The sequence below is a fragment of the Coffea arabica genome, chromosome 4c (genome assembly GCF_036785885.1).
Source record: "Coffea arabica cultivar ET-39 chromosome 4c, Coffea Arabica ET-39 HiFi, whole genome shotgun sequence".
NCBI classification, from domain to species: domain Eukaryota; kingdom Viridiplantae; phylum Streptophyta; class Magnoliopsida; order Gentianales; family Rubiaceae; genus Coffea; species Coffea arabica.
This window is the reverse complement of record NC_092316.1, coordinates 38854721-38882404: the sequence shown is the minus strand read 5'-3', so window position 1 is coordinate 38882404 and position 27684 is coordinate 38854721. Positions and strand designations below refer to the sequence as shown.

At 39.5% G+C, this 27684-nt stretch overlaps 1 protein-coding gene across 1 annotated transcript; it reads right to left on the bottom strand.

Moving 5' to 3' along the window:
• Positions 1 to 13655: 13655 nt before the first annotated feature.
• On the bottom strand, positions 13656 to 14867 carry LOC140004795 (uncharacterized). Its single transcript, XM_072044940.1, has one exon. The coding sequence runs from the start codon at positions 14865 to 14867 to the stop codon at positions 13656 to 13658; it is 1212 nt and encodes a 403-aa protein (XP_071901041.1).
• Between the last annotated feature and the right edge of the window lie 12817 nt (positions 14868 to 27684).

Here is a 27684-nt window from a genome sequence, read left to right as displayed (position 1 = left end):
ACTTGAACCTCCCTTCGAATAAACAATTTCCTATACTCCCTAGCAGTGGTAGCAGGCTTTCTTGGTTTGGGAATAAATTTCTTGGAGGATTCTTGAGCAGCCCATTGGGGGGAGGCTTGAGTGACATTGCTTCCATCATTTTGCAACGCCATTGTCTTACACCAAAAGAGCGAAACTTTTTGTGTGTCGCACAAGGGAAGGAGCAACCGAACTTCTTGCTTCTTGAGAGTAAACAAAGGCCGAATTGTTTGTGCATGAAGGTGCGGCTGTGAAGAAGGGTTTAGGGTTTTTATCAGTTTACCCCCTTAAACTATACCCCAATTATCAGTTTAGTCCCTAACGTTAACTTTTAGTCATTTAAATCCTTGGACTAACGGTCAAATGAGAAGGCATTTTATAATTCACATAACAAGACATGTTTAGATCCAACTTTATTATAAATGGACAAATATACCCATAAATTGCCCTGCTAATATGTGAGAATTGCTTCAATTTGGAAAAATTTGCATGTTCTTATAATTTGGAAAATTATGAAAAGAAAAGGACCACTAGGAAAATTTTTTTTACTAACATATCACTTGAGAAAAAATAGACCTTATAATGGAATAAATATAAAATTTTCCTTCGAAGATTCTCTTTGCTCGATGACGTGCAAACAGGTTATAAAATTCCACACTTCGATATCATCATATTTGCAATGTCTTGACAAGGAATTGCGTAAAATAAAAAATTTTGTAAACAATTTAAGAAAATAGAGGAGAGAAAAGCTTTCTAACCCTTGTTTTATACTTAAAAGCACAAGGAGAGGGTATTTTTGTCATAAAATTTTTCACCAAACTTTAGTTAGTTAGCAGGGCAATTTATGGGTATATTTGTCCAATTATAATTAAGCTGGATCTAAACATATCTTTTTACATGAATTATAAAATGGGATTTTTATCAGTTTACCTCAAAAACTATATCCCCAACTATTAGTTTAGTCCCTAACGTTAACTTTTAGTCACTTAAGTCCTTGAATTAACGGTCAAACAGTTAGTCCAAGGACTTAAGTGACTAAAAGTTAACGTTAGGGACTAAACTGATAATTGGAGTATAGTTTAAGGGGGTAAACTGATAAAAATCCAAGGGTTTATAAAGAGATCTAGCCAACCTTGGTGAGAGAATTTTGGAGGAGAAAGAAAAGCTAGAAAATTCGGTGGACAAGTAGAAAACAAATCTGATTTGTTAGTCCACTTGTAGAGGGGTTTGGAAGTTTCTAAAGTTATTCAAGAAAGGGATCCAAAAAGAGTTTCCAAACTTAACTTGTTTTCCAAAAATCGCTTTAGGAAACTAAGTCAAACACTTGGATAACTCCTTGTTTTCTAGGCTACTCCCCTACTTTCTCTCCTACGTTTTAGGAAACCACTTCTATATTTTAGGAATCTACTTCTATCTTTTAGAAAACTAGGGTTTCTTGTCCTTTTTGTTCACATTGGCGTATCCATTGCTGTCCGCCACTACCTCCCTCCCAAATTCATCCATTCCACCTAGTTTTTCACCCACATTTGTGTTTTACGCTCTTGATTACTCTTGCGGAAAAAGTCGGTGACGATTATTGGGCTCGAGCAGCATTTCTCACCTACCCAAACCGACAGGTAAAGGCATTGGGTAAGGTCCTTAAAGAGTGCTTGAGTGATAAACACGAGAGCGAGTGATACACTAAGGAAGTGAAGTGAGGATATTTTTGCATTATTTTCTTGCTACTAACCTTTTGCAGGGTATAAAGGGAGAGACATGGAGCAACATCAACCAACCACAGACTACTCCTTGATGTTCACCGCCATGAAGAACGAGCTCAGGCGAATTAGTGAGCAATAAATAGAGGAGTTGCACACTCGGTTTGACGAGCTATCCAAGAGTCTCACACGAGGCTCTCGTTCAAGATCCCACAACCGGAGTAACCATGGCACTAAAGAGGCAAATAGCGAGGACTACTCCGCTAGTGAGGATGAGCAGCGACCCAAGAAGCCTAGAAGGGACATGTCTAAGAACGAACTAAAGGGGCTTAAAATTCAAGTGCCCGCTTTCAAAGGCAAGAGTGACCCTGAAGCTTACCTGGAATGGAAAGGCTGCATCGAGATGGTCTTTGACTGCTACGATTATAGCGAGAAACAAAAAGTTAAAGTTGCTACCGTTGAGTTCACTGACTATGCCCTAGTTTGGTGGGATCAAGTGAGGACCCATAGGAGGAGAATGGGAGAACCGCGAGTCCAAACTTGGCGAGAACTCAAGGCATTGATGCGTAAGAGATTCATTCCGAGCTACTACAATCGAGATCTCCATGCTAAACTTCAAACCCTCACTCAAGGTAACATGAGTGTGGAAGATTACTACAAGGAGATCGAGATGGACATGAAGAGGGCGAACCTTCAAGAAGATAGTGAAGCAACCATGGCTAGGTTTCTTCGAGGACTCAACCTTGACCTTCAAGAAGCCTTGGAGCTCCAACACTATGTGGACATGCATGACCTTCTTGAACTCGCTATCAAGGCCGAGAGGGGAAGGAAATTGAGGCAAGGAGCCCGTAACTCCTAGTCTTCCAACTCGACCTCATGGAAGGGCAACCAACCACGGAGAGCGACCCACGAAACTGGACATTCGGCCACACCAACTTCTTCCAGCCGAATTCAAGGTAATGTTCCTAACCGTAATACCAATTTCACCCCTAACAAAGCTCTTGATGTATCCAGGTCAACCACTAAGACACCACATGAGACTCCTAAGACTAGGAGTACGGACATCAAGTGTTTCAAATGCCAAAGGTTTGGACATATTCAGTCTCAATGTCCAAACCAATGAGTCATGTTAATCACTCACAATGGCGAGATTGTGTCCGATGATGACGATTGTGAAGAGATGCCCGAGTTGGTCAAAGGCGACTGTCTGGAAGAAGATTCAGTTGAGGAAGATTGCTCGCCTACACAAGAAGAAGTAGGTTGCTTGGTGGCACGACGGGTGCTAACCGCCCGAGTAAAGAAGGACGAACAACTACAAAGTGAGAACCTATTTTACACCCGTTGTTTTTAGGTGACAAGGTGTGTAACCTCATCATCGACGGTGGGAGTTGAACGAATGTGGCAAGCTTACTCATGGTTGAGAGTTTAAGGCTCTCAACTACTAGACATCCACACCCTTATTGCCTCCAGTGGTTAAGTGAGGATGGAGAGGAATTTGAGAATGTTTTTCCTGACGAGGTCCTTGATGGCTTACCACCCATTCGAGAGATTGAGCACCAAATCGACATAATTCCTAGAGCACCACTACCCAACAAACCTGCTTACCGCATAGGTCCTGAGGAGACAAAGGAGCTTCAACGGCAAGTTGATGGACTATTAGGTAAAGGTTGGGTAAAAGAGAGTCTAAGTCCCTGTGCAGTGCCTGTGGTACTTGTCCCTAAAAAGGATGGTACTTGGCGCATGTGCACTGACTGTAGGGCCGTTAATGCCATTACTGTGAAATATCGTCATCCCATTCCTAGATTAGATGATATGCTTGATGAACTCGATGGTGCTATAATAATCACTAAAATTGATTTAAGGAGTGGCTATCATCAAATTAGGATGAAAGAAGGCAATGAATGGAAAACAGCCTTCAAAACCAAACATGGTCTCTATGAGTGGCTAGTCATGCCTTTTGGGTTGACTAACGCCTCTAGTACATTCATGCGATTGATGAACCATGTTTTGAGACATTTCATTGGGAAATTTGTCATTATTTACTTTGACGATATTCTAATCTATAGTCGTAGCGAACAAGAGCACATGGAGCATGTGAGATTAGTTCTTGAGACACTTCGACAGGTGCGTTTATACGCTAACCTTAAGAAGTGTACCTTTTGTACTAACGAGATTGTATTCTTAGGATGTGTAGTGAACTCATAGGGAATCAAAGTGGACGAGTCCAAGATTGAGGCCATCAAGAAATGGCCAACTCCAACATCCGTCCATGAGGTACGCAGCTTCCATGGATTGGCAGGCTTTTACCGGCATTTGTCAATGATTTCAGCACAATTGCCGCCCCATTGACCGCTGTGACCAAGAAGAATGACAAATTCCATTGGGGGAAGCCCAAGAACAAGCATTCCCACCCTCAAAGACAAACTCACACATGCACCTGTTCTAACATTACCTAACTTTAACAAGACTTTTGAAATTGAATGTGATGCTTCTGGTGTAGGTATTGGCGCTGTCCTCATGCAAGACAAGAGGCCTTGTGCATTCTTCAGTGAGAAGATGGGAGGTGCTGCCTTGAACTACTCCATAGATGACAAAGAGCTTTACGCACTTGTAAGAGCATTGGAGACATGGCAACACTACCTCCGCCCAAGGGAGTTCGTGATACACACTGATCACGGGTCCGTGAAATTTCTCAAAAGGCAACCCAAGTTGAGCAAGCGCCATGCCAAATGGGTAAGTTTTATCGACACCTTCTCCTATGTCATTAAGTACAAAACTGGCAAAACGAATGTGGTTGCTGATGCTTTATCTCGTAGACATTCTTTGCTTACTGTTCTTGATGCCAAGTTGTTAGGGTTTGAGATGCTTAAGGACATATATGCACATGACACTGACTTTGGTGATATGTATGCATCTTGTTTGAAGAGTCCACATGGAAAGTATTTCTTGCACAATGGATTTTTGTTTTATGTGGATAAATTGTGTGTCCCTAACTCTTTTATTCGTGATCTTTTGATTAGAGAGGCACATAGTGGTGGTCTCATGGGACACTTTGGCATTGTTAAGACTCTAGCCATGTTATAAGAGCACTTTTACTGACCTCACATGCGTCGAGATATTGAACACATGGTTGGTAGATGTGTCACTAGTCATAAGGCGAAGTCCAAAACAAATCCATATGGCCTGTATACCCCATTGCCTATTCCACACTATCCTTGGGTAGACCTGTCTATGGACTTTATTTTAGGACTCCCTAGGTCCCCAAGGGGTAATGATTCAACCTTTGTCGTAGTTGATAGATTCTCTGTGAGGACCCTAAAATTTCTTTATTTTATTTTATTTTACTGCCTTAATTAATTATTTAATTCGACTATTTAAAATATTAATTATTTAATTCGACTATTTAAAATCCATTTATATGGAAAAACGCCTCTCTTGTGTTTTTAAAGCGTTTTGTGACAACCCCACCTCTCCCTAGGGCGAACCCTAGGGTATCAGCGGACTGTCTGCCCAGCTCTCGCCAGGACTCAGTCGTTCATAGAACTACTATCATTAATGAAGCAACATAACATCATCCACTAACGAAAAATTGAAACCCTAATTCAGGTATAATCACTAATCCAACATTTCAGCTTAGTACATATATCATCATGTCAACTTACCACACTTTACTCCAAATTACATAATAAAACCATACTTAAGAAATTAAGCTTACAAGTCTGCTTAAAAGGAAGTTACAACCTCAAAACGGAAAACGGCAAAATAAAGCTAAGTAAACCCTTGATCAAAAGCCTTCCCGATCTGTTAAGGAAAACAAAGGGATTCGGGTGAGTTAAAGCCCAGTGAGGTTCCAGGTAAAACAAGTAAACACATAGCCACATAAAATCACAAAATAGCCAACTAAACGCCGTACAGTAAAATAACAGTTTAATCACAGTTCAATTCAAGGATACGGGTGGCTTTCAAAAGCCAAAGGTCCACTTGAACTTGATCATAATTGCCTCCTGTTGACATTCCGTCAACACTTGTAACAGTATATAGGTTCGTAGGACACCACTTTCACTAGTTTTCGTCCACCAAACAACCCCCCACCGAGCCCGCACTCCATAAACAGTAGTTTGGTAATACTCGAGTATACCGGTTTCAGTGAACAGTAAACAGTTCTCAAGGTTTGTCGGCTTTCTCGACCAAGCCCTTGCTGGCTCGATATGATCGACTCACCTGTGAGATTGGGTACCCAAACAGTAACAGTAGTCGGAGGAATATCATCCATGCAACTTAAGCTGTGACAGCCCCACCTCACCCTAAGGCGAGCCAAAGGGTTCGGCGGACCGCCTGCCCAGCTCTCGCCAGGACTACGAGTCAAATCACTTAAAACCCTACAATCGCGCACCGGAATCCAAAGAAAACAAGCAATTGGAGACCACCAAGCAAAAATAAAACTTACCAAACCATACGGATACCAGAAGTGTTCATCCAGCCAAGTAAAAGTACCATCTCAACAAGTACACTTAATTTACATGGTTAATCTCTTTAATAAATACAAACACTGAAGGGTTTAAAAGTTTAACAAGCAATACAAGTCGGAATATTCACGAGGGATCAAAGTACAATTAGGGTTTCAACTACAGAGATGCTATACAAAAGAATAACTAGAGCTCGCTCTACTTCTTTCTTGAAAATCATGGTTCAAAAGTATTGTTCCCTGTAAGGAAAAACAAAAAATAACGGGACGGGGTGAGCTAGAAGCTCAATGAGGTACCAAAATTATAAACAGTAGAAATCATGAGAAATCACTTTTAAGGCACTTATTCACATCAAATACGAGAAATAAATGAACATCACAATATGAAGGATACAGGTAGCTCTTAGGAGCCAAATTTCCATTTGCTTCACCGAAACTTGATCGAAATAATAGTTGACACTCCGTCAACGTTAAAGAAGTAACCAATACCGTAGACTCCACTTTCTCCGATTCCTTCCACCTCACATACCCCTACCGGGCCCGAAATGCAATCAGTTCAGAAATAGTAATACTCGAGTATACCGGAATCAAGGGTCTCAATACCCAAAGATCCCAAAACAGACTATCGTGGTTCGTTATCTAATCGACCAGACCCTTGCCGGCCCGACTCGAGTAACTAGCCACAGGTGTTGAGCTCAGAGGTTACAGAAAGGTCGTTGGATACAAGCCTCCAAACGACGTCAGAACAGATACAGATACAGATACAGATATAGATAACAGTTTCAGATTCGCATCAAAAATTGGCATATGAACAGACAAGAGAACGAGTGTGATAAAGTACACCCTCGTCTCAAACAAAATAAACAGATAGTTCAGTCGTTCATGTCACAGATTGCATGTACAGAGACCGAGTTAAACACAAGTGAGGGGAGTGGTACACTCACCAGTTCAAATAAGGATAACTTCAAAAGTTTCCTTCCCAAGTGTGGCTTTAATCGTCAGCACCTCCTAGAACAATCAAGGCAAACACTTAAGACTCAAGTCCAAGACCTAGTATAGAATTCACAAGTGAGACTCGGTTACGAGCCATATGCCTAGTCAAAAGAGCCATTAATGCAAAGCAAAGAAGTGACCTCGGAGTGAAAAGGTAACAATTAGTCTTAAAGGCATGAACAACCTCAAAACTCTACCTACAAAGACTGACCAACTCCAAATGTGAAGTAGAAAATGAAAGGAAGATCAATACTAGGAAAATAGGATTTTCCAGTTTCGCGCAACCCTATATGAAAAATCATATCTCAAGTTTTGTAAGTCCAAAATTAGTAAAAGTTATACCATTGGAAAATACATTCAAAGGGGTAAAACTTTCCAGAAAACACCATTGTAAGACTCAGAACGCAAGTCAGTCAAATTCAAGTCGCAGGTTGCTGCTTTATCCAGTGGAAGACAGAACAGGTACAATATTTCAGTCAACTTTAAAAAATCACCATAAATTGGACAGACAAAAACAGGGTCTGAAATTTACACGGTTCATAGCCCTATGAATCTAGTTTGAAACGCAACAAACGGAACTCAATTCTGACATTTCTACATCAAGATATAGCAAATCTCCCGAGACTGCATAGAAGCTCCTGCAAACATTTGGGCAGCACTTCCCCTTGTCTTCCTTTACTTTTCCAACCAAACCTCAATACCCAATCACAAACTATCAAGCACCTTTAATTAGAACCACAATACCCTTCAAAACAACCAAATGGTATCTCAACAAAGAAACCCTAGAAAAGCCCCAATTATAAACCTTAAAACCAAAAGACAGTTTTGACATCATTTAGCGGAATGGACACAACTGGAACTACACTTATCGGATTGGGATGAAATTTACACCGTTTCGAAGCTAAGAGAAAGGGCTACAATGTTGAAGAAGGCCACTCAGTCCAGTTTACAATGTATCTAGGTCAAATTTACCAAAACAACCCCAGATTTTCCAGTTCGAAGTTTACTGTGGCAGTTCTGATTCATTCGATCATATCTCAGCACATACGACTCCAATTCAAGTGATTCCAAAGCCATCTAAAAGCTAAGATACAAATATATAATTCTTAAGAAGACATCAACAACCAAATCAGTAGTATTCCCGTTCAAACTAACCAATTACAGAAGCTGGTTATCAGTTTCGGACAGAAACAGGGCAGCAGGGGTATTTCAGTCTTTTCATAGGCTACGTTGCTCCGATTGAGCTGAAATTTTGCATTAAACTATAAAATATCATTCTCTACAATTTTCATGTTTTAACCTAAGGCTAATTCGGCCTCCATCCTATCCAAACAGTGCCGGGTAGAATGAGGTTCAATGAAACCCTAATCTGGAAATTTTCCATAATACTACTTCCAACCATGAAATATGCTCATAAACTACCAAAACTACAACTTTAAACTACTAATTAGCAATTAATTGAAGTAAAGAGGATGTTCTAGGCAAACTACCTTAAAACCACAAGAAAGGTAGGAGCTTAATCTTTCCTCCTCCAAAACAACTCCACCAACACCTTTAACCTTCCCAAATGATCACTTGTATGGTGTGATTTGTGATTTGGTTGGTTAAAACCTAAGATTGAAGCTAGCAAGTGGAGTAGAAAATGAAGTTTTTCTCTCTTATTTTGCTCCTCTTAACAGCCGGCCATGACAAGAAAAATGGGAGAAAAAAATTGGGTCCAAATTGGTTTTAGTAAAGTTAGAAAAGTCTTGGTCAAATTCAACATCCAATAGTTTTGTGACACTTGGCACCTCTAAGCTTTAATCTTATCTTCTTGTCTCTCCATACTAATCCATATAAGTAATTTCTAATTCTCTCTTAGCACCTTGTAAAATAAAATCACTTAATACAAACTCCAACAAGTTGTCAAAAATATATCGCATTTACCGCACTAGCGGGTCCCACGCCGATATACACTCTTAAAACCACATGAACTAATTTATACAAGAAAAATTATTTTTAAAACCCTATTTGCTCATACCAATTATCCGGAAAATTTTTCTAATAAAGAAAAGGTATAAAAGACGTACAATTAAATAAAATAAAGCCTAGAAAATCGGAAAATTTACGGGTTCTCACATAAACACAGTCACATATCGCATTATTTCATCCCATGGTAATTCATTCTGTAAATAGAGCCTCAGAAATCAAACAAGGAAGGTCGAGTATGATAAAGTACACACTCGCCTCAATTTCATTAAAACAGTTTCTGACTCAAACAATATCAATTCAATAATTTCAAGTACACAAACATTCCACATAACAAGTAACAGGTAGTGGAACACTCACTTGTCAAGCAAAAGTGGTAGTCGCCGTCAAACGCCCTAGTTACGAACACCGTCGTTGCCCAAACCTAGGTCAACGAGTGGAAACATTAATAAGTGAATTCGTTCCTTACAAACGTGTAGGTTCATGAAGAGACCAAGTAACTAGCCTAAGCTACTTAATCCAGTATGTAAATAGGGTCTAAACCATGGTGAAAGTTCAAGGGAAAACACATCTAGTATGTGCATGAAAACTTGACAAGAGAAAAGACTCACTAAAGTTCAAAAGTTCCCTAATAGGTAAACTGCCTCGCCTGACCAGTCTCGGGAAAATGGTCACTGCTCATGGTAGGAGAGTCGGAATTAGGTTCCGTCAATTGCATTTGAAACTAGGTTCTTAAGGATAAATTTGTTGTGAAGAAACCATTTCCAAAATCCCAGCTTAAGAGGCTCAAAATTAAGAAGCTAAAGGAATTTCTGGACTGCCTCGGATGAACAGTACCGCACGGGCAGCCGACTTTCACGACTTGCCACGGATTGCTCGGGACGAAACAGAACATGAGCTAGGTACCGTTTTAAAGCTCTAAGAGTCTATTTTCCAATGCCACAAATGGCACTCAATTCTGATCAGTGAGTAAAACGTTATAGCCTTTACAACATTGCTGGACAGAAAGTTTCTGGACCTAGTCCAGTTTTGTCCCTTTGCTTGCAACTCAAAATTTACTCAACCAAATTGGCTCATTTTTTGTAGACAACCTCCACACACATAACCCAACATATATCACTCACATTTGTAGCCAAAATATGCATGAAACATCAGGGTAAAAACCAGACAGCAAGCTTAAAAGTTTCGGTCAGCACCCTTTAATTCTTTTCCCAACTTTCACTCTTCTCATTATTATCACCTTTTGCACATCTCAAGTATTAAATCTAACTATATAGGGTTTTAAAACATATCAATACCTCATAAACATACATGAATAAGAGTTGAACATTTCATCAATCACTTGGTGTGCATACTAACAATTCATCCACTACTTGTTTAATTCAAGGGGTTAACTTCCAATTCCAACCACAACAACTTGCAATTCATGATTAGAGCTTATAGTAGATGATCTAACACATAAAAACCCCAAATTAAAGAGTACTTACCTTACTTACAAGGTGTTCAAATCACCAAGAAATCCACCAAGTAGAGACTTCAAAGTTGGATTCACCACTTGAAACAAAGAAAGTTTCTTTACAAACCCTAAATTCCTCTCTTTTGAATTTTGGCCCTTGATTTGTTTAGGTAAGAAAACCTTATTTAGGAGCTCTCTCTCTCTCTCTCTCTCTCTTTTTCTTGAGCTAGGTTCGGCCACTCTAAGAAGAAAAGAAGAGTTTGCTTAGTTTTTATTTTGTCTCTTAATCCTTAGTCAACAAGCCTATGGTTAAAGTTTTGCCACATGGCTCTTTTCTTAACCAAACCTTTCTTAATCTTTGACTAATGGTCCACTTAACTTTCCAAATGTACCAATACATGATTAACATCTCTAATCACTCACATGAATTACTACCACTAACAAAAAAACACTTGGACAAACAAAAGTGGTGCATTAATTTAATTTAGCTCAAGAAAATATTCTTACTTCAAGTAAAATAAAATGGAACATTATACATGGAAATTATTATAACTTATAGAAAATATATTATAAGGGCATATAATATATGATTTAAATCCTAGAATAAGACTAGTAATTTAAGAAAATTGTATTTTGAAGTGAGGGTTCTCACACTCTCCTCCCCTTAAAGAATTTCGTCTTCGAAATTCTTACCTTGATTATTAAACAACTCAGGATACTTGGTTCGAATGTCTTCCTCCACTTCCCAAGTCGCTTCCTCTAACTCATGATTCCGCCATAAGACCCTCACCAAGGGTACTTGTTTGGTTCTCAATTCCTTCACCCTTCGATCTAAAATTTACACAAGCCTTTCCTCGTAAGTTAGAGTTTCATCAATGTCAATTTCTTCTGGTTTCAGTACATGTGTAGGGTCTGAATGATACTTCTTCAACATTGAAATATGGAATACATCATGAATCCTGGACAGGCTTGCCAGTAACTCCAAACGATATGCCACTTTTCCTACCCGTTGAAGGATCTTAAAAGGTCCTACGTATCTCGGTTGAAGTTTCTTTCCTCTTCCCGCCGTGAGACTTCGCAGTGGTGTAACCTTTAGGAATACCTTGTCTCCAACTTCAAATTCCAAATCCTTCCTTCGATTATCGGCGTAGCTCTTCTACCGACTTTGAGCCGTCTGAAGCCTCTGACAAATCACCTTCCTTTTCATAAGCATCCTCAATCCAAGGTATTGTAGTGGAATCTAAAGCCTTTCGTTCTCCTATTTCTTCCCAAAAGATCGGTGACCGGCACTTTCTTCCGTACAGGGCTTCGTACGGAGCCATCTGAATGGATGAGTGGTAGCTATTGTTATATGCAAATTCAACCAACGCCACATATTGACCCCAGCTTCCACCAAAATCTAAAACACAGGTTCTCAACATGTCTTCAAGGGTTTGGATAGTTCTTTCCGACTGTCCATCAGTTTGAGGATGATAGGTAGTACTAAAGTTCAATTTGGTCCCCAAGGCTCCCTGTAATTGTTGCCAGAAACGAGATACAAACCGCGGGTCTCTATCCAAAACAATACTCGCAGGGATTCCATGTAATCTAACAATCTCATCCATGTATAATTGGGCCAATTTCTCCAAAGAGTATTTCATATTAATTGGCAAGAAATGAGCTGACTTAGTCAAACGATCTACTATTACCCAAACAGCATCATGACTATTTTGGGTACGGGGTAACCCTGATACGAAATCCATGGTAATATGTTCCCATTTCCACTCAGGGATTTCCAAAGGTTGTAGAAGGCCTGAGGGCTTTTGATGCTCAGCTTTCACCTGCTGGCAAACCAGACATTGCTGAACGAACAGGGCAATTTCCTTCTTCATTTTATCCCACCAATACAATCTCTTCAAATCTTGGTACATCTTATTACTACCAGGATGTACCGTATACTTAGATCAATGAGCCTCTTCCAAAATCTCCTTTTTAATCGATTCATCTAGTGGTACCACTATTCGGTTACGAAATTTCAAGATACCCTCAGTACTCACAATAAAGTCTTGAATCTCCCATTTTTGCACTTTTTCTATCCACTTTTGTACTATTTGATCATTCTTTTGAGCTTCTTTAATTCGGTCCAACATATCCGATCGTATCGAAATATTACAGAAAATCACCCCCTGTCGGTCCAATCGGGGATTCCATTCACTCACCTCTTCCAACAAGTCCCATTCTCTCATCATTAGACCAGCTACTTGCACTTTTCGACTCAAGGCATCTGCCACAACGTTGGCCTTGCCGGGGTGGTAATTGATTGTACAGTCAGAATCCTCAAGAAATTCTACCCACTGGCGTTGTCTCAAGTTCAACTCCTTCTGAGAAAATAGGTATTTCAAACTCTTATGGTCGGTATACACCTCAAAAGTTACCCCATATAAGTAATGTCTCCACTTCTTTAGAGCAAAGACTACCACAGCCAATTCTAAGTTATGCGTGGGGTAGTTCCGCTCATGGGGCTTCAATTTCCTAGAGGCGTAAGCAATCGCACTTCCATTCTGCATTAGAACACACCCCAAACCTTCCCTTGAGGCATCTGTATACACAGTGAAGCTGTCCTTCCCATTTGGTAAAGCTAAAACAGGTGCTGATGTTAACCGTTTCTTCAATTCCCGAAAACTAGCTTCACACTTAGAGTCCCAAACAAATTGCCCATGCTTTTTGGTCAGGTCAGTTAAAGGACCAGCTAACTTAGAGAAATCTTTGATGAACCGGCAATAATAACCAGCTAACCCTAAAAAGCTACGAACTTCCGTTGGTGTCTCCGTTTCCACTCAGACACAGCTTTCACTTTTACTGGGTCCACAGAGATGCCATCTTTAGATATGACGTGCCCTAGAAAGGAAATTTGCTCTAACCAAAACTCACATTTGTTAAACTTGGCATATAATTGATGTTCTCTTAAGGTCTGCAGAACTATCCTCAAACGTTGTTCGTGATCCTCTCGAGTCTTAGAATATACTAAGATATCGTCTATGAACACCACAACAAATTGATCCAAGTAGGGTTTAAAGACTCAATGCATCAGATCCATAAATGCTGTAGGTGCATTTGTTAAACCAAAAGGCATTACTACAAATTCAAAGTGGCCATATCTTGAATTAAAGGCAGTTTTCGGTATATCTTCTTGCCTAATTCGTAACTGGTAATACCCTTGCTTCAAATCCAACTTAGAGAAAACTCCTGCTCCTTGTAGTTGATCAAATAACTCATCAATGTGTGGCAAAGGATACTTATTCTTCACCGTAACATCATTCAGGCCACGATAGTCAATACACAACCTCAAACTGCCGTCCTTCTTTTTAACAAATAAAACAGGTGCTCCCCAAGGCGATTCACTTTCTCGAATAAACCCCCGTTCCAACAAATCCTGTAATTGCAGTTTTAATTCCTTAAGTTCTGCTGGAGCCATTCGGTATGGCGTTTTTGAAATCGGAGTAGTTCCAGGCACCAAATTGATCTTAAACTCTATTTCCCTCTCCGGAGGCATTGACTTCAATTCATCGGGAAAGACATCGAAAAACTCGTTCACTACTAACACATCTTCCAATTTTACCTTATCTCCAGGAGTATTAATTAAGAAGGCCAAATAGCCTTGCGCCCCTTTACTTAACAACTTCCTAGCTCGGATTCCCGAAACGAGCGCGGACGATGCTAACCTACCTTTCACATCCAGTCTTAGAGTTGCCTCTCCGGGTATAGAGAACTCCACTACTTTAGTCTTACAGTTCAATTGAACATTATAACGAGCCAGCCAGTCCATGCCTATAATCACATCGTATCCTTTAAGGTCTAAACTTATCAAATCTCCTACCAATTTCCGTTCTCCTACCCAAATCTCGCAATTTTTATAAACCATATTGGTAACTAAGCTTTGATCCCTAGTAGGTGTTTTTACTTCTAAATCATAGGGCAACTTAACAGGATTCACATCAATATCACTCATAAAGGCAGGATTCACAAAAGAATGGGTTGCCCGAGGGTCAAACAGATGCTTAGCTAAGCGGTGGAATACAGGAATCGTACCTTCCACTACTCTTGAAGATTCCGGAGCTCTCTGGTGGTCCAAAGCAAAAACCCTAGCAGAGGTTTTAGGTCGGTTGGCACTGGAGGTAGGTTGCTTAGGGTTTGACTTCTCCGTCTGAGTACCCCCGTTCCCGTCTCGATTTTTAGCAGGGCAAGTAGCAATCTGATGTTCCGAACTCCCACAAACGAGGCATTTTCTCATTTTCTTCCAGCAATTGTCCTCGGTGTGATTGGGTTTACCACAATACCCACAACTTGCTCGGGTAGTGGGTGTAGGAACTCCTTGAGATGTAACCCTCTGTTGTCCCTGTCCCTTTCCACTTTGAACTCCTTTAGGGGGAACTCCTCCTTTTGGGGGTCCCGCCGTTCGGGCTCCACCCACACCTCTTCCAAATTTAGGAGGTGGCACATTTTGGTCAATTCGTCCAGGAGTACTAGTGGATGCACCACGCTTCTTAACTTGGAAGGTCCGAACTTGAAATTGGGTCTGCTCTACTCGTTGGGCCTTCTCGAGGGCATCCTTGAAAGTATCAATTTGAGCGGCAGCTAAATCCTTTTGAATTTTCACGTTCAAGCCTTGTATGAAGCGTCTTATACACTTTTGTTCACTAACCACCAATTCTGGAGCAAACTTGAAAAGTCGGGTGAACTGGGTCTCGTATTCCGCAACACTTGAAGTACCTTGGCGCAGTTTAATAAATTCATCCTCCCTCTTCTCCTGAATCAAGGGCGGAAGAAACTTCTCATTGAACTCCCTAGTGAAGTTTAACCAAGTATGCGGGGTTTGCTCCCTTTCCCCCTTAGTCCTTACTACATTCCACCAAGAGCGGGCCGCACCTTCCAACTGGAAAACGGTGAAAGTGACTTGCCTTTCTTCAGTGTAGTGCAAAGCGGCAAATATATCCTCCATTCGCTCAAACCAATTCTCCGCAACTTTAGGTTCAGGTTCTCCATGGAATTTTGGATGAGCGAACTTCTGGAACCGCTCCAAAGCCCTATCTTCTCCTCCATCAGGGTCCTTTTGTTGGTTACCACAACTTGGCCCTGCTGGTCAACCAAACGGGCCAGTAGGTCAGTCATTCGGTTGATAGCCGTAGCTACCTGATCCCTCTATCACCACGAGGTCCCTGGTTCTGGTTTGCCACAGAACCCTGTTCCTCTCGCCCAGATTCATGTCCACGGCCCCGACCACGTCGTCTGGTTTCCATTCACACTCACTAGCCTAAGGCCCAAGTATAATAACTAACAGGGTAAGTAAATAGGGATACACTATATATATTTACTTATTTTTAAGAGTCACACAAGCAATAAAATCAGAGTCACAATAAAACAGGTAAAGGCCAATGCCGAACTAAAGTCAAGGTTAAAAGTCAAAAGTCAATGGTCAAAAGTCAAAAGTCAACAGTCAAAACACTGTACATAAAGGCTTTTAACAATCATTTATAGAATAACAGGAACAAAAGTAACAAGTACGGTTTTCAAAAGTACAAATACAGTCGTACTGTCGCGTCAAACCCAAAACCTAGCGCAAGTGGTAAAAAAAAAAAAAAAGGGTTGTACAACCACCAAGTCACAACCTCCCCTATCCTTTCTATGTACGATAATCAAAATCATCCCAATTAATAGCCTAGACATAGAGGTTCAATCCGTCGTAGGACTAGTAGATCCTCCAGACTGGGCGGGTTCGTCTCCGACATCGCCCCCACAAAAGAAGCCTCATCACTAGTTTCTCCTAGGAGATCATCACAAGCGTTCAAAATGGACTCCGCTCTAGTCCTTATCTTCCTTGCTCGAGTAATCATACGCTCTTGAGCCTCCCCTAACTGTGCACACAGATCATCGATCCTCTCTTGGTCCTCGTTCAAGTCATACTCGAGCTCCTTAATCCGCTCGGCTTGCATCTTGTTATCTTCCTTTAGTCGTTTCACCTCAGTTTCAAGCCTATCATTACCCTTTGCTAACTCCTCCCTTTCCTCGACCACAGCCAAAACAACTGTATTGGGATAAGCATAGGTATGGCGACGCTCGCAACGCCGATGGCGGTTGGCCGGACTCCAACGTATAGTGGCCCCCCTTGGCCGGATCCGATACTTAATCATCGGGAGTACTCCATGGGGCGGGGCACCAGCTGGACTATCACTTGGGCCACTATGTCCATCCATCCTACACAAAAGTGTAGATACTTAAGTACTCTTAATGGAAATAATCAACTATAATCCTCAAATTGGAAATATCTATCTTGCCAAGGCCAATTCAAACCTAGGCTCTGATACCAACTGTGACAGCCCCATCTCTCCCTAGGGCAAACCCTAGGGTATCAGCGGACTGTCTGCCCAACTCTCGCCAGGACTCAGTCGTTCAAAGAACTACTATCATTAATGAAGCAACGTAACATCATCCACTAACGGAAAATTGAAACCCTAATGCAAGTATAATCACTAATCCAACATTTCAGCTTAGTACATATATCATCATGTCAACTTACCACACTTTACTCCAAATTACATAATAAAACCATACTTAAGAAATTAAGCTTACAAGTCTGCTTAAAAGAAAGTTACAACCTCAAAACGGAAAACGGCAAAATAAAGCTAAGTAAGCCCTTGATCAAAAGCCTTTCCGATCTGTTAAGGAAAATAAAGGGATTAGGGTGAGCTAAAGCCCAGTGAGGTTCCAGGTAAAACAAGTAAACACATAGCCACATAAAATCACAAAATAGCCAACTAAATGCCGTACAGTAAAATAACAGTTTAATCACAGTTCAATTCAAGGATACGGGTGGCTTTCAAAAGCCAAAGGTCCACTTGAACTTGATCATAATTGCCTCCTGTTGACACTCCGTCAACACTTGTAACAGTATATAGGTCCGTAGGACACCACTTTCACCAGTCTCCGTCCACCAAACAACCCCCCACCGGGCCCGCACTCCATAAACAGTAGTTTGGTAATACTCGAGTATACCGGTTTTAGTGAATAGTAAACAGTTCTCAAGGTTTGTCGGCTTTCTCGACCAAGCCCTTGCTGGCTCGATATGACCGGCTCACCTGTGAGGTTGGGTACCCAAACAGTAACAGTAATCGGAGGAATATCATCCACGCAACTTAAGCACAGTCACATATCGCATTATTTCATCCCATGGTAATTCATTCGGTAAATAGACCCTTAGAAATCAAACAAGGAAGGTCGAGTATGATAAAGTACACACTCGCCTCAATTTCATTAAAACAGTGTCTGACTCAAACAATATCAATTTAATAATTTCAAGTACACAAACATTCCACATAACAATTAACAGGTAGTGGAACACTCACCTGTCAAGCAAAAGTGGTAGTCGCCGTCAAACGCCCTAGTTACGAACACCGTCGTTGCCCAAACCTAGGTCAACGAGTGGAAACATTAATAAGTGAATTCGTTCCTTACAAACGTGTAGGTTCATGAAGAGACCAAGTAACTAGCCTAAGCTACTTAATCCAGTATGTAAATAGGGTCTAAACCATGGTGAAAGTTCAAGGGAAAACACATCTAGTATGTACATGAAAACTTGACAAGAGAAAAGACTCACTAAAGTTCAAAAGTTCCCTAATAGCTAAACTGCCTCGCCTGACCAGTCTCGGGAAAATGGTCACTGCTCATGGTAGGATAGTCGGAATTAGGTTCCGTCAATTGCGTTTGAAACTAGGTTCTTAAGGCTAACTTTGTCATGAAGAAACCATTTCCAAAATCCCAGCTTAAGAGGCTCAAAATTAAGAAGCTAAAAGGAATTTCTGGACTGCCTCGGATGAACAGTACCGCACGGGCAGCCGACTTTAACGACTTGCCACGGATTGCTCGGGACGAACCACAACATGAGCTAGGTACTGTTTTAAAGCTCTAAGAGTCTATTTTCCAATGCCACAAACGGCACTCAATTCTGATCAGTGAGTAAAACGTTATAGCCTTTACAACATTGCTGGACAGAAAGTTTCTGGACCTAGTCCAGTTTTGTCCCTTTGCTTGCAACTCAAAATTTACTCAACCAAATTGGCTCATTTTTTGTAGACAACCTCCACACACATAACCCAACATACATCACTCACATTTGTAGCTAAAATATGCATGAAACATCAGGGCAAAAACCGGACAGCAAGCTTAAAAGTTTCGGTCAGCACCCTTTAATTCTTTTCCCAACTTTCACTCTTCTCATTATTATCACCTTTTGCACATCTCAAGTATTAAATCTAACTATATAGGGTTTTAAAACATATCAATACCTCATAAACATGCATGAATAAGAGTTGAACATTTCATCAAACACTTGGTGTGCATACTAACAATTCATCCACTACTTGTTTAATTCAAGGGGTTAACTTCCAATTCCAACCACAACAACTTGCAATTCATGATTAGAGCTTTTAGTAGATGATCTAACACATAAAAACCCCAAATTAAAGAGTACTTACCTTACTTACAAGGTGTTCAAATCACCAAGAAATCCACCAAGTAGAGACTTCAAAGTTGGATTCACCACTTGAAACAAAGAAAGTTTCTTTACAAACCCTAAATTCCTCTCTTTTGAATTTTGGCCCTTGATCTCTCTCTCTCTCTCTCTCTCTCTCTCTCTCTCTCTTTTTCTTGAGCTAGGTTCGGCCACTCTAAGAAGAAAAGAAGAGTTTGCTTAATTTTTATTTTGTCTCTTAATCCTTAGTCAACAAGCCTATGGTCAAGGTTTTGCCACATGGCTCTTTTCTTAACCAAACCTTTCTTAATCTTTGACTAATGGTCCACTTAACTTTCCAAATGTACCAATACATGATTAACATCTCTAATCACTCACATGAATTACTACCACTAACAAAAAAACACTTGGACAAACAAAAGTGGTGCATTAATTTAATTTAGCTCAAGAAAATATTCTTACTTCAAGTAAAATAAAATGGAACATTATACATGGAAATTATTATAACTTATAGAAAATATATTATAAGGGCATATAATATATGATTTAAATCCTAGAATAAGACTAGTAATTTAAGAAAATTGTATTTTGAAGTGAGGGTTCTCACACGTTTTGTTATAAAAGTTACTTTTCGAAAACTCGTTTAGTTCAGAACAACGAGTACACATTTTTCAATACTATATTTGAATTGAGAGTGTATTAATTTTGAAAAAATAAGAATGATCAATAGTAGATTAAGAAAAGTCGTGAGGACTCATAAAATTTATTTATTTTAAACTCCTGTTACGAGTTTATTTAAATATTTAACTGCCTGTTTGCCCCGAATATTATTTTTTAACCTTTTTAGACCCAATTACATGGAACTATGACTTACATTTATTTTTAAAATGACTTGTTAAAAAAATTAATTTTTGGAAGCTCGTTTAGTAAAAAAAAAAAATGAATACGTGTTTGGAGACAGTGATCGATTCGAGGATACAGTAAACTTGGAAAATTGGAGACTTGTACATTAGTCTTGAAATAGATATTTTTATGTTTAAGTGCCCAAGTGTCAGTTACTTATATTATCATTATAAGAATTTATTAGAAATTTCACTCTATCGTGCTTAAATCGGAAGTACGCGTTTTTACGCGCGCGATTAATTGAGGAACTTTAGACCTTATTTTTAGATTATTAAGAGTGAACAATAATTATATGAATACAAGTGCATTTGAGGTTTCGTGTACAAGTGAAACAAATCCAAAAGGAAACAAGCACGAAACGCGCGCGTTCGCACGCTATTGAAGGGTTGACTTTTGGAACAATTTTTGGCCTCAAATTTTAAAGTTTCCCACGGAAGCTTATCATCAGCCACCATCTCTTCTTTTCCTTCTCAAACCAGCCATGCAACACCAAGAGAAAGAAACCAAAGTTCCTTCTTCATTTCATCTCTCAAACTTGCACCAAATCACTTGAAATTTCTACCACAAGCTCAAAACAACTTGGAGATTCACTTAAGCTAGGAAGAAAGCTTCATTTCCACGGTTTTCTTGGGGCTCAAAGTGACCAAAAATTTCTGATCTTGATCATCTAAGGAGGTAATGACGATCAACCCCTTGAATCTTAGTTTATGGAAGTTATATTGCACTTGTGAGCTCATATATCCATGTGGGTAGTTTTATTTATATTGGATTTTGGTGTGTGGGCTCTATGAACTCCCACAATGACTTGAGGACTGATTTTGTGGGTTTTAATGTGATTAATATTGGTTTAGTACTTAAATTAGTGGAAATAAGTTGTATTGGTGAAAGGAAACTCAAAGGAGGTGATGAGCAAAAATATTCCGAAACTGCCCCTGTCATTTTCGTGTGCTTTTGAGCACTTTTCAGTGGTTCAATTGACTTTTTTATGATGTATATATATTGTATAGGTTGTGTAGAAAGTTTCCACTAAAAATTACGTGATTTGGTTGGCCAAAGGTTGAATTTTCGAAAGCTCTTCAAAACTGGAAATTGTTCCCGGATTACCCGGGTAGTGTTTTTGTTTCGGCCATAACCATTTGGTCCAAGGTCAAAATTGAGTGCCGTTTGTGGCACTAGAAACTAGACATCTCCAGCTTTCCAACGCATAAAATATGCATCCTGATTCCACACGAGTAAACCGTTCCACTCATTTGAACATGACTGTCCTGTTTTGCTAGTTCACTGGAAGCTCTATTTTGAGCAGCAAATTGATGCTCAAATATGAGCTAGTTGTGGATAGATTTTGAAAATGATTTCTTCTGAGAAATTGTAGCTTTATGTGTCTAGTTTTCAACGCCACCAACCATGCTCAATTCCAAGTTGAATTGAGTGAGTTGTGGCCATATTTCGGAACTGATGCAATGAGTAAAAACCCTCTTCTGACTAGTAAATGCCTAAATCTTGATTGGGACTTGTTGTTTCACAATTCTTGGTGTTAATCACCTAAGAAAATGTATTTTGAATGTTATTTAGACATTTTATACACAAATGAACCATATTTGAAAATATTTCATTGGCCAAATGTTTTAGAAAAGGAAAATTGAACTACAAGGCAGATTTGCCTTGGAATCCTTGAAATTTTAGTGATTTGGTTAACCAACTTCCCGTATGTATTTTTCTATAAAAATTGACATAGGAATAGCCCTTATATGGTAGTGTGATCATACCAAATTTGGTGCCATTCGGAGTCCGTTTAGATGTTCAATCAAAGTCCCAAAATTTGTGAATTAAACCTGGAAATTTCTTAACAGTTTCACATTTTCACCAACTTTGAGCTACTATATCTTGGTGCTCAAAACTCTGATTCTTGTTCTGCTTTTTGTGTTTTAAACTTGGATTGCAACTCTAATAGAGTTCCAAATTTCAGAGGCTAGTTTACAATGTGTGAATTTTGCCAAATTTCCAAACTTTACCAAAAACCCAACCCAAATCTGTCTTGATAACTCAAGTCATTAACTTTGAACCAAATTTTGAATATCATCCATTTGGAATCATGGAAATGTGTCTTCTAGAAATTTTTAATACTTTGGATGTAGTTTCCAATGGTATCCAAGTTTTCCAATTTTGGACTCATAGCGAGTGAGATCTGATTTTTCAAAATTTGCTTGCCGAATCTGAAATTTCTGAACTTAAATGAAATTGAGGGTTTCAAACTCTCCATTTTCCTCCGATATTGCTAGACCGTTTTACACTTGATTTCAAAGACGAAAATCAGATTTCTCTTGTGTTTTTGAAACCCACTTCCGAGCCTCGATTATAAATAATTGAGGCTCAATTCATGAATTCTCCTTAGATTGTACACTAGTACAACTTTCTTTGATAAGTAGGGTGGTGTATAATAATTGATGGTTATTTGCTCAGGCGCTCAAGGGGACCTTCAAGAGAGACTCGGAGTGGACGCCTAAACACTTGTTTGGGTGCTTACTTGTTTTGACTAGGTGAGTGTTCCATATGGGAGTACGTAATTTGAATAAGTCCATGACATGCTTATTGCATGATTGTCAAGTGTTAAGTGCTACATGTTAAGTATTTATCATACTCATGCATATTTAAGTAGGGTATACTTGAATTACTCAACATGAAATGCTTGAAGAGCATATTTACATGACTACTTGAATTACTCGACATGAAATGTTTGAAGAGCATGTTTACGTGACTACTTGAATTACTCGACATGAAATACTTGAAGTGCATATATTTCAATTACTCGACATGAAATACTTGAATTATATATTTACGTGAAGTGTTTAAATGATTAATTATGCTATGCCTGCATAAGTCGGTTGAGTGAACCTCCTCGACTCTTAAGTGGTAAAAGTGAGAAACGGCCAATGGTGGCCTATTAAAATGACTAATGTCTACCAATTAACCGTGATTACTACCGTTAACTGTCAACCGTCAACCATTAACCGTCAACCGTTAACCATTTACCATAATTACTTACCGTTTTCCTATCTACTTGATTAAATGGTACTTGATTACTTGTTACCGTAAGTTATATGCTTATATGAAATTATCAAATATTGCTTACGTGTTTATGTGTTAATTGTTGCTAGTAATTGCTCATATGAAATTGTCCATTTTAAGGCGAGTGTGTACTTTATCTCACTCGACCTACCAAAAGAATAAATTTTTACCGTTCACCAAATTATTTGATTACTTGTGCATGTTGTAATCTCTAAACTGAACTTGGGCCCTGCCCTTGGTTACTGACCTACTCGAGCCAGGGCTGGGCTCGGTCGGGTAGGTTGGAACCCTAGGCCACCGTTTTGGTATACTCGAGTATTACCACTGGAGGGATAAGGCGATGGCTAGACAGTACCGTGGGGACCGGAAGTTATAAGGTGCAGTTGACCGAAATGGTTCCAATGGAACACCGCATCCTTCAATGTGTGTTTATTTTATATAATGATAACTGTTTCATGCAAATGTGCTATACCTGTGATATGCTCAAATTGCTCGTAGAATGATAATTGTCTCATGTTCATATGTCAACGTGCAACCCTGAACCATACATGCGGTATGCTCAATTACTTGATTTATTAGAACTGCTAGAGTGTCTTGGAACTTTACTAGGCTGTGTAGCTCATTCCACTATTTTGTTTTCCTTAACAGGGTTCGAGACCAAGAGTGCTCGTGAATAGTACTAGATTGCTTTCTTTTGAAGACTTTAAGTTGTATTACAACAGATAGCTGTAGTAAATATTCTTTTGGGTTGTATTAAGTTTGAGAGCTGATTAAATTATAAGTGTGAGATATTTTGGAGTACTTTAATTATGTATTGAAGTTATTTGAAGTATTCCAAACTTTTGAATTATGGATTGTAGTGAGTCCTGGCAAGAGTTGGGCAAGCGTCCCTCGAATACCCTTTGGTTCGCTTTAGGGAGAAGTGGGGCGTCACATTCTCTAAAATGGCACATTTTATCCCTTGTCACAAAACTGACGATGCATTTCATATTGCTAATGTGTTCTTCAAAGAAATAGTCCGTCTGCATGGCATGCCTAAGACCATTGTTAGTGATAGAGATGTAAAGTTCTTGAGTTACTTTTGGAAGACTTTGTGGTCTAAACTTGGCACTAGATTGTTATTCTCTACCACCAATCATCCACAAAGCGATGGACAAACTAAAGTTGTCAATCGCACACTTGGCACTCTACTTCGGGCTCTGATTAAAAAGAATCTTAAAACTTGGGAGAGTGCTTGCCTCATGTTGAATTTGCCCACAATCAAACTATTCACAGTGCTACACACTACTCACCTTTTGAGATTGTTTATGGCTTTAACCCGCTGACCCCCATTGATTTAGTACCCTTACCTTCCTCTGAGCACACAAGTTTAGATGGGAAAAAGAAGGCTAATTTTGTGCACAGGTTACATGAAGCCGTTCGGGCAAACATTGAGAGGCGTACTCAACAATACATCCAGCAAGCCAACAAGCACTGTCGTAAGATGGTTTTTGAGCCTGAAGATTGGGTTTAGCTACACTTGCGAAAGGAGAGATTTCATAAGCAGCGACAAAGCAAGTTGTTCCCAAGAGGTGATGGACCCTTTCGAGTGCTCCAACAAGTTAATGACAACGCTTACAAATTGGAGCTACCTGGTGAGTACAATGTTACCGCGACCTTCAACGTCGCGGATTTGAGACCGTTTCTTGACAAGAAGGATTCAGATTTGAGGACAAATCCTTCTCAAGAAGAGGGGACTGAAGTGTGCATGGATCAAGATCCACACAATGACCCGGTCTGAGTGCCATTGGGCCTAGTCACACGTGCACGAGCCAAGCTCTCCAAAGATCCCTCCAAGGCCTTGTTCGAATGGTCCAAAACCAACATGGAGTCCATAGAGATATTGAAGACCTAGAAGGAGACAGGCAAGTCATCTACACCATGATCCAAACCCATGAAGAGTCAAGTGGGTCTTCAAGTGAGTGGGCCAAATAGGGCTTTAGGCCTTAATGTTTGCTTAGGGTTAGATTAGCTACTTTAGTAGAAGCATGGGCCGACCCATCTTGACACCAAGATGGCCGACTGCTCATCTTAGGGTTTTTAGGATTTTTTTAAGTAACCTTTAGCCTATAAAAAGGCTAGCTTTGTAAGGTTTAAGGGTAGATGTTTTATCCATAAAACTTTGTTATTTTCGATTCTTCTTCTTGAGAGAGAATTCGAGCCTTTTACTTGCTTTGGCAAGGGTTGTGAGCAATCTTGCGTCCTGTCCTAGATTGTTCTACCGACCTATCCATTAGAGGAATCACCTCTGTGGAGTCGTCGTTCTATCGCCTACAATCAAATCGTGTCGCCCGTTTGATTCTAGGTTTCCGCAATCCAAGCGTTGGACAACCTCGCTAGATCCTTGGGCAAACGTGCTATGTGTCTCAAAACGAGTTGATCGAGGACCGTATCAAATAACAAGAAATAATCAGGACACAAGTTCAAATCTTCAATGATTCTTGAGCCCGATTTTCATGTTCTCATCATTCCCCTCCTCTTGAAAGACGATTTCGAGTGATTGCTTACAAAGGAGTAACTCGGAGAATGTCTTAATATATGCAATCCAAGAATTTCAAGAAATAACCAAGCCAACTACAAGACTCAAGAGCAATAACAAACACAAGGTATGGGAGGAAAAAAAATTTCGGATGAACAGTACTGCTACAGTATGATGAACAGTACCGGTACAGTAGCGACGGATGAACAGTGCTACTACAGTTGTGAATAGTCCCCCGTGAACAGTCCATTTTTTTTTTGACGACTCGACACAAGGTTACGACTTCACTTGGAAGAAATTTAATGGGAGTTAAACCTATGAAAAACCTACTTTCAAGAATGTAATCACAACAAAAAATTTCAATCTCGATCAATCAAGGGGCATGTTAGACTCAACTGATAAAATTAAGAAAACAAGAAATTTTTTTCTTTTAAATCAAAAGGCGGCTAGGATTTTAGTAGAAAAACAAATAGAAAAATAATAAAAGAAAAAGGATATTAACCTGAATCAAGAGCCGAAGCTCTGATATCAGATGATACGAACTCGACCCTCCAAGGACCACCGAGAAGAAATTGAATCGATCAGGCAGCGGAAGGATCTATATTGATCAGGTTATGGAACAATAAATACCTTGCTAGACCTAAAGAGAACCCGTCTCTAGAAACCTAGTGGATTGGCTATTGGCTTGAAAGAACAAGATGATGTGATCATTTTGCCTTGAACACCACAAGTATCCAAGTTAAATACTTGATACAGTTCAAGAAGAAACTCAAGTTCCATTAAGGAACTCCATAAAAGGAGACAACTCTCTTTTTATTAATTCATCTTCAATATCATATGTCTGAATAGTTACATAAAGTTGGCTATTTATAGCCTTACAAGACTCTGAAACCTAATCTAAATTGGAAACAATACAAGTTTCCTTATTTGACTTGACTTCTAAACTTGACACAACTTCCTAAATAAATTTGGAATCAAGATTTAAAAATCAATCAAGATATCAATCAAGATTTGGAAGCAATTAACTACTTTCCTAAAACTCTAATTCAGTTAGAATAGCAACTTGACTAACTGAAATTGGCTTAATTATGGTCAACATGACCTTAGCCTTTATTCCTCTTATTAAGGACTCAAAAATAACTCAAGACTAACTCTAATTAACTAACAATTATTGCTGAAAACTTAATTAAATAAATAACAAAAAATAATCATGACACAAGTTCAGATCTTCAATGATTCTTGAGCCCGATCTTCATGTTCTCATCACCAAGTAATTTAGCATCTAGAGTAGCAAGAAGGGTGCACCTTCGTGATAGTGCATCGGTGACTATTTTGGACTTACCAGTCTTGTACTTTATAACATTCGTGAAAGTCTCAATGAACGAGATCCACCGCACATGCCTCTTACTCAATTTGTTTTGAGACTTGAGAAACTTCAGTGACTCGTGATCGGTGTGGATGATAAATTCCTTGGGACGAAGGTAGTGTTGCCACACTTGTAGTGCTTGAATCAAGGCGTATACCTCTTTATCATAGGTGCTATAATTCAACATTGCTCCATGCAACTTCTCACTAAAATAAGCAACTGGTTGTCCTCCTTGGATCAACACGGCTCCTATGCCAATTCCTGACGCATCACATTCAATTTCAAATGTTTTAGAAAAATCAGGGAGAGACAATACAGGTGCATGTGTGAGTGCATGTTTAAGAGAGTCAAAGGATTTTTCCTGTTCTTCTCCCCATTAGAACAATACATCCTTTTAATGATTGACGTCAAAGGTGCCGCTATGGAGCTAAAATCGTGTACAAACCATCGATAGAAGCTTGCAAGGCCGTGAAAGTTTCTTACTTCCCCAATGGTGGTCGGCCTTGGCCATTCTTGGATGACTTTAATTTTACTTTCATCCACCTTGATACCCTGTGAACTCACAACAAAGCTTAGAAATGCTAGTTGGTCAATGCAAAAGGTACACTTCTTTAGGTTTTTGCTATAAATGAGAATGTCATCAAAGTACACTACTACGAACTTGCCTAAGTACTTACGCAAGACATGATTCATTAACCGCATAAAGGTACTGGTGCATTAGTAAGACCAAA

Bases quoted from the DNA above. Each gene is read 5' to 3' on its own strand.
- LOC140004795 (XM_072044940.1), bottom strand. From the start codon at position 14,867: ATGAGAAAATGCCTCGTTTGTGGGAGTTCGGAACATCAGATTGCTACT.